The sequence below is a fragment of the Excalfactoria chinensis genome, unplaced genomic scaffold, assembly GCF_039878825.1.
Source record: "Excalfactoria chinensis isolate bCotChi1 unplaced genomic scaffold, bCotChi1.hap2 Scaffold_409, whole genome shotgun sequence".
NCBI lineage: Eukaryota > Metazoa > Chordata > Aves > Galliformes > Phasianidae > Excalfactoria > Excalfactoria chinensis.
Window position 1 is genome coordinate 19028 of NW_027315697.1, and position 7842 is coordinate 26869.

The 7842-nt window shown below is 54.0% G+C and overlaps 1 protein-coding gene across 1 annotated transcript; it reads right to left on the reverse strand.

Annotated features, from left to right (window-relative positions):
• Nucleotides 1-6632: 6632 nt before the first annotated feature.
• LOC140265056 (olfactory receptor 14C36-like) lies at nt 6633-7583 on the reverse strand. Its single transcript, XM_072360929.1, has one exon. It carries the CDS (start codon nt 7581-7583, stop codon nt 6633-6635), a length of 951 nt encoding a protein of 316 aa, XP_072217030.1.
• Between the last annotated feature and the right edge of the window lie 259 nt (nt 7584-7842).

A 7842-nucleotide genomic window follows, 5' to 3' on the forward strand; every position in this document is an offset into this window, starting at 1 on the left:
ATTCTGCGGTCCACTCTGCTGCTGCCGCTCTTCAGCAGCACCTCTGTCAGCTGCCGCTGCAGATGCCATGCCTGGCGGATGGTGTCATTGCGACGCTTCTGCATCAGCTCCTGCATCTGGCGCAGTTGGGCCTCCTTCTCCTGCAGCAGTTGGCGGATCTCTGCTTTCCACTGCCTCAGGCTCTGCTCCCGCTGGCGCTGCAGCTTTGACACCCGTTCCTGCTCCCACTTGGAGAGCAGTCGGTCGGACAGCAGCTGCCGCTCCCGCTCTGCCGCCTCCTGCCGCTCACGTCTCTCGCTGGCCCAGCGGCGTTGCAGGTCCTGGGAGCGGAGCTGCTCGCCCTCCAGCTGGGCCTGCAGTGCCTCCAGCTCCTGCCTGTTCTCCTCCCGCCGCGCAGGACAGGCGGGGGGCTGTGCTGGGCCCCGGCGAGGAGAGGGCCGGCTGCCCAGGAGCCCCAGGTCTTCCTTGGCTGTCTCTGGCACCTAGAACCAGAAAATCATAGAATAACAGAATGGTTTGTGTAGGAAGGGGCCTCCAAGACTCTCCCGTTCCAAGCCCTTGCCATGGGCAGGGACAGCTTCCACTAGGTCCGGATGCCCAAAGGTGCCTCCAGCTTGGCCTGGAGCACTGCCAGGGGTATGGCAACCACAGCCTCTCTGGGCAGCCTGTGCCAGCGCCTCTGCACCCTCACGGTGCCCCATCTTTCTTCCTTATATCTCATCCAGATCTCCCCTCTTCTACTTTCAGGGTGTTGTCCTTTGTTGTATCACCACCCTCCCTTACAACCAGTTCCTCTCCAGCTTTCTCCTTCAGGCACTGGAGGGCTGCTCTTTGGTGTCGCCAGAAATTCCCCTCCCCAGGCTGAACAATCCCTATTCTCTCAGTGTGTTATCTCACCTGGACGTGAGTGTTCTTCACAGCCGGTCGACTGGAGCCCTGCTCTGCACGGTGGCGGCACAGAGCTCCTTCTCTGTCCTGGGAGCAGGATGTTCCATGGCTTTCTGTGTGAGGGGACTTGCCCTCCCAGCTCCCCACGATGTACTGGTTGAAGAGCCTCCTCTCCAGCTCCAGCTGATGCTGGAGGTGGCGGATGCAGGCAGGCTGCTCACCATCCGTCTCCCAGCGCAGCTTGCTGAGGACGTCCTGCAGCTGGGCAGGGGCCTCCCTGCTGCACCTGGCAGGGTTCCTCAGCACCTTGGCCAGCTGCTGCTGCAGCTCCCGAGCCCGGCGCAGGGCCGCATCGCACTCACGCTGCAGCAGCTCCTTTGTTGCCTGCAGCTCGGCCTCCTTCCAGCGCAGCAGCTGCCGGGTCACCGTCGCCCGCTGCCGCTGCTCCCACTCCTTCAGCCGCTGCTCTTCCTGGGCCTGCTGCTTCTCCCAGGCACAACGCAGCTGGTCGACCAGCAGCTGCCGCTCCCGCTCTGCCGCCTCCTGCAGCTCACATCTCTCAGCAGCCCAGCGGCGCTGCAGCTCCTGGCAGTGGAGCCGCTCGCCCTCCAGCTGGGCCTTCAGCACCTCCAGCTCCCAGCTGTTCTCCCGCTGCGCAGCGCAGGCCGGGGGCTGTGCCGGGCCCCGGCGGGGAGAGGGCCGGCCGTACTTGGCTTGTCCCCGTCCCGCGCTGTCTCGCAGCATGGCCACGGGGATCTGAAAAGACCCTTGGCCTCCAAAAGCTGTGGCCAAAGGCCACCGACAGTCGCTCTCCTTTGTGGGGTCTGCAAGGACAGCTGCCCCTGACCCCGTAGCGCCCACTGCCTCTCGTCCCTGTCGCAAGGGTGTGCAGACAGTGAATGCCGTGGGGGTGCTGTGCCAGTGGCCTTCTGTGCTGTGTGCTGGCCCAGCTCATAATGGAGGGTGGGGCAGTGGCCTTCAGTGCTATTGGACAGTGCGACCCTGTGCCCCCAGCACATAATGGAGGGCGGGGCAGTGGCCTTCTGCGCTGTGGGGCAGTGCGGCCTTCTGGCCCAGCACCAAATGGAGGCTGGGGCACAGTGGCTTTAAGCGGTGTTGGGCGGAACCGCCTCCTACAGTGCTGGGCTGTACGGACCACCTTTCGTGGCGCTGGGATGCGTGGACTTCTCTGGCACTGGAGAAGAACAGCAGCGGGTCGTCCAGTTCACTGTGGTTTCCATTTAGATGGCAATAAAGGAAACATCTCACCATACCTACGAGCTAGTTAAGTTAAAAGAACCTGGTTGCCGGTGTACCCTGCTCGAGGAGCTGCTGGAGCAGACGGCCAGGCTGCTGCAAGATATCAGCAACCCGAGGAGCTCTTGGGGATCTCTGAGGGAGACAGACAGGAGGAGGTGTGAGCCTACTTCCTCCGCAGACACGCAGCCTCATCCTGAGTCCATGCGAGTGGGAGTAGCCAATCCAGCTGCTCACCTGCAGGTCAGAGATCTAGACAGCCCGAGAGGGGAAAGGGGCTGGAGCCTCGTCTCTACTCTAAGCAGAAGGAAGCGTCTGCTCCCAAGCCCCCATGGTGCTGCCAACCCCTGCAGTGTCCCCTGCAGCGTCCCTGAGTGAGAGATTTGAGGTGTGAGAGGCAGACTGTGTTTTTGCAGTGGAAATAGCCAGTATTTCTGTTTGTAGCTTAAGTTGCTTTTCACAGAGAAAGCTTCCAAACAGAGTAAACTTGAGACTAGGGCATTCTGACCATAGTAAAATAAGCACAGGCGTCAGGTGAGGTAATTATGTAGGGTAGGGGAGAGTCCGGTACAGGACAGAACTAGTGCAGGCTGTTGAAAACATTGCCCTCCTCTCGATGTAAGAAGCACAGAACATGCCCAAAGACAATGGGTTGCTAACAGACATTGTGTGGAAGTGTAACGTAGCTGTGGAAGTGTAACGCAGTAAGAGCTTCGGTAGACTGTGAGCCTGAGATGCTCGACCAGTGGGTGCCAGGAGAGGCTCTACCTGCGCCAGACCCAGGGTATATAACAGAATGGGTTTCACCGACAAGTTGTGCAATGGTCAGCAGTGGGCGCACACACTACTGCAGTGCTGAATAAACAGCTCTTCACAGAGAGCTGTTATATAATAAACAATGCTGAATAAACAGTTCTTCTTTCCTGACTGGAAATTCTTGAGTGTGTTCCTCACAGAGGCTCTTGCACAGGAGAGGGATGAAGGTCTGCAAAGTGGTCCAAACTCATGCCTTGAGAAGCACACTGAGAATACAGGGAGTAACAAGCACAGGGAGCGAGGCCGGTCAGGGCACTGCCTCAATACCAGTGCCACCAAAAAAGGGCGGAGAGTCTTAGTAACTGGGGACTCCTTGCTGGGGGGCACTGAGGCTCCCATTTGCCACCCAGATAATCTCTCCAGTGAGGCGTGCTCTCTTCCAGGGGCACATGTTAGAGACAGTGGGAAGGCTCTACCATGGCTCATTAAACCGGAAGACTGCTATCCTTCTGTTGTCATTCAGGCTGGGTCCCAGGATGCTGCAATGAGGAAACTAAAGAATGTTCAACAGGACTTTGCATCCCTTGGAAAGATGCTGAAGGGATCAGGGGCGCAGGTAGCATTCTCCTCTGTCCTTCCAGTGGACGGCTGGGACCCAGGAAGATGGAGGAGAACATGCTGACTGAGGGGGTGGTGACTTGATCAAGGCTTTGGGTATTTGGATCTCGGGCAGGCCTTTGAGAAACTGGGTATGTGGGCTCCTGACGAACTCAACTGAGCGAGTGGGGCAGAAGTGTGCTGGGGAACAAGCTCTCTGGATTGACTACCAGGGCTTTAAACTGGGTCCGAGGGGGGAAGGGAGGGGAGTTAGATGTGACAGGGTTACCGGTATGAGGATTACAGATGTGAGGATTACAGGTATGTAGTGAGGATTACAGGTATGTAGTGAAGCTGTGCAGGGAGAAGATTAGGGAAGCCAAAGAGCAGCTAGAACTGAGCTTGGCTGCTAAGGTAAAGGAGAACAGTAACTATTTTTATAAACACATCAACAGCAAGAGGAAGGCTAGGGAAAATCCCCACCCCTTGTTGGATGCTGAGGGCAACTGAGTCACCAAGGATTGGGATGAGGCTGAGCTACTTAATACTTTCTTTGCTTCAGTCTTTAATAGTAAAACTTGTTGCTCCCTGGGAACACAGGCCCCTGCACTGGTAGATGGGGGGGAACAGAATAAGCCCTGCATGATCCACTGTGAGATAGTTTTGGACCTGTTTCAAAAGCTGGATGTTTACAAGTCCATGGGGCCGGATGGATTGCACCCTAGAGTTTGCTCCTAGAGGAAGTTGGCGGATGTGGTCGCCAAACCACTCTCCATCATTTTTTGGCAGTCTTGGCTGACTGGGGATGTCCCGGTGGATTGGAGGCTGGCAAATGTGATGCCCATCTTCAAAAAGGGTCAGAAAGATGATCTTGGCAGCTACAGGCCCATTAGTCTCATCTCGGTGTCCGGGAAGGTTATGGAAAGGATAATCTCAGGAACCATCAGGGACCAATTAAAGGTCAGGCCTAGTTAGCATGGGTTTCGGAATGGTAGATCCTGCCTGACTAACCTGATTTCATTCTATGACAAGGTGACCTGCTTGGTGGATGAAGGGAAGGCTGTCGATGTGGTCTACCTACACTTCAGTAAGGCCTTTGACACTGTCCCCATAACATTCTTGCAGAGAAGCTGGCTGCCCGTGGTTTGGATGGGCGCACACTCTGCTGGGTGAAGCACTGGCTGGATGGCCGGGCCCAGAGAGTTGTGGTCAAATGGGGTAGAATCCAGTTGGCGGTCGGTCACGAGCGGCATCTCCCAGGGCTCAGTGCTTGGGACCTCTTTTGTTTAACATCTTCATTGATGATCTTGATGGGGGGATTGAGAGCTCCCTCAGTAAGTTTGCAGACGACACCAAGTTGAGAGGGAGTGTTGATCTGCCTGAGGGGAGATGGGCACTACAGAGGGACCTGGATAGACTCGATCGATGGGCCAAGGTTAACGGAATGAGTTTCAATGGGACCAAGTGTTGGGTCCTGCATTTTGGTCACAGCAACCCCAGGCAACCCTACAGGCTTGGGGAGGTGTGGCTGGAAAGCTGCCTGATGGAAAGGGACCTTGGTGTGCTGATGGACAGTCAGCTGTATATGAGCCAGCAGTGTGCCCAGGTGGCCAAGAGGGCCAATGGCATCCTGGCTTGTATCAGGAATGGTGTGGTGAGCAGGACTAGGGAAGTCATCCTGCCCCTGTACTCGGCATTGGTGAGGCCTCACCTTGAGTACTGTGTTCACTTTTGGGCACCTCAGTACAAAAAAGACATGGAGGTGCTGGAGCAGGTTCGGAGAAGGACAGCAAGGCTCATTAAGGGCTTGGAGAATCAGCCCTACGAGGAGAGGCTGAGGAAGCTGGGGCTGTTTAGTCTGGGGAAAAGGAGGCTGAGAGGAGACCTTATCACTCTCTTGCAGTATCTGAAGGTGCTTACAGTGAGAGCAGGACAAGTCTCTTCACACTGGTGACAAGTGACAGGATGAGAGGAAATGGCCTCAAGTTGCTCCAGGGCAAGTTCAGGTTGGACATTAGGAAACACTTCTTTACAGAAAGGGTAGTTAAACACTGGAATGGGCTCCCAGGGAGGTGGTTGAGTCACCATCACTGGATGTGTTTAAGAGCCTTCTGGATGTGGTGTTCCAAGATATGATTTAGCAGAGGGTTGTTAGAGTTAGGGTACTATGGTTAGGCTGTGGTTGGACTTGATGATTGTTGGGGTACTGAGTTGTCTTAGCAAGGATTTATGAGTGCATACAGTAGTTCTGAGTAGATGGAGTGTTCTAGAATAGCTATTTAGGCCTGTAGGTTAAGAGTTAGTGGGCGGGGGGTTTAGGTAGGTGTGTGTACAGGCTCTCTCGCGTGCATCGGGTTTTGTGCAGCGGGTGTATGCGTCTGCGCGGGATTTAGGATGGTATATAAGGAATGTGACGCAGCAATAAATTGAGAGAAGACATCATGGCATCCATGTTTGTGTCTCTCCCCCGGACAGTCGAGGTCCTGGGATAAGTCGGGTTAATTGGCGAATACGTCAATGATCTTCGAGGTCTTTTCCAACCAGGGTAATTCTATGATTCCATGAAGCTTGGAAACTTCTGATGTGATAACCCATATCCAAGAACTTGTCCTGTGCAGGGTCTCACAGAAAATGAGGTAGACGGGACCTGACAACCAACGTGCAAACCAGCTGCTGCTGTTGGCCTCTCAGAGGCACTGACAGATGTGAGCCTGAAAGCACAGACCCCAGCCAGAAGCCCGGGGATGGCCCGTCAGCTGTTGCAGGCTGAAGGCACCGCACAGTTTGATGAACAGCTGTGTGCTTCCTGCTGGACTGTGGGTTTCTGAGAACATCCGACCCCATCAGCTCCAAAAGAAGGAGAACAGACAGAGTCACTGCATGTCCTTTGTTCTGTTAAGGATCACAGAGAGCCTGGTTCATTTTATAGAGTATGTCTGGGCTAATCTACAAAGGAACAAGCTGAACAGGAACTGACTTGAGTAACGATGTTTTGGTGAAAAACAATAGAGTATTTTAAAAAATGTATAAGAATAAATTACAAATACAAAATGGCACAAAAACAAACAAAAGAACAAACAAAAACAGTAAAATACAGCTCGATTTAGTAAAAAGCTGCATTAAATATCATGAATTCAAAAAGATGTGCAGTACACTGCTTTTGAAACACATCTAGTAATAACATTCCTCACCACATCCTTGACTTCGCTGTTCCTTATGCTGTAGATGAGGGGGTTCAGTGCTGGAGGCACCACTGAGTACATAAGTGCCACCATCAGGTCCATGGATGGAGAGGAGACAGAGTGGGGATTCAGGTAGGCATACATGCCAGTACTGAGAAATAGGGAGACCACAGCCAGGTGAGGGAGGCACGTGGAGAAGGCTTTGTGCCGTCCATGCTCAGAGGGCATCCTCAGCACGGCAAGGAAGATCTGCACATAGGACACAACTATGAATACAAAGCACCCAAAGAATAAACTGACACTAAAAGTAAGGAACACAACTTCCCTGAGATTTGATTCTTTGCAGGAGAGATTGAGGATCTGGGGGACTTCACAGAAAAACTGGTTGACAACATTGCCTTGGCAGAGAGGCAGTGAAAATGTACTGGCAGTGTGCAGCACGGAAAGGAGAACCCCAGTGCCCCAGGCAGCTGCTGCCATGGTGGCACAAGCTCTGCTGTCCATCAAGGTCCCGTAGTGCAGGGGCTTGCAGATGGCAACGTAGCGGTCATAGGACATGATGGTGAGAAGGGAATACTCTGCTGAGATGAAGAAGGAAAAGCAAAAGAGCTGTGCAGCACATCCTGCGTAGGAGATGGCCCTGGTGTCCCAGAGGGCGTTGGCCATGGCTTTGGGGAGAGTGGTGGAGATGCAGCCCAGGTCGAGGAGGGCCAGGTTGAGCAGGAAGAAGTACATGGGGGTGTGCAGGCGGCGGTCGCAGGCTACGGCTGTGCTGATGAGGCCATTGCCCAGGAGGGCAGCCAGGTAGATGCCCAGCAAGAGCCAGAAGTGCAGGAGCTGCAGCTGCCGCGTGTCTGCCAACGGCAGCAGGAGGAACTCGCTGATGGAGCTGCTGTTGGGCATCTGCTGTTCCTGGGCTTGGAGTCCTGCTCAGAGTGCAGAAGATAATGACAAGTCCAGATCATACTCAGAGACATTCCTCCTGCTATACTATAAATTTTTCTTTTCTCTTTGGAAAAGTGATCATTTAACTCCAGAACTTGTATTTATTTTCATGAGCTTCACCATCCCTTAAGGAGTAGTAGATTAGGAGGATCTTACTTTCTTCTCTTTTCCTAATTGTATCCCAGCCTCCTGGATATTTTCCTCTTTATTGCAGCTA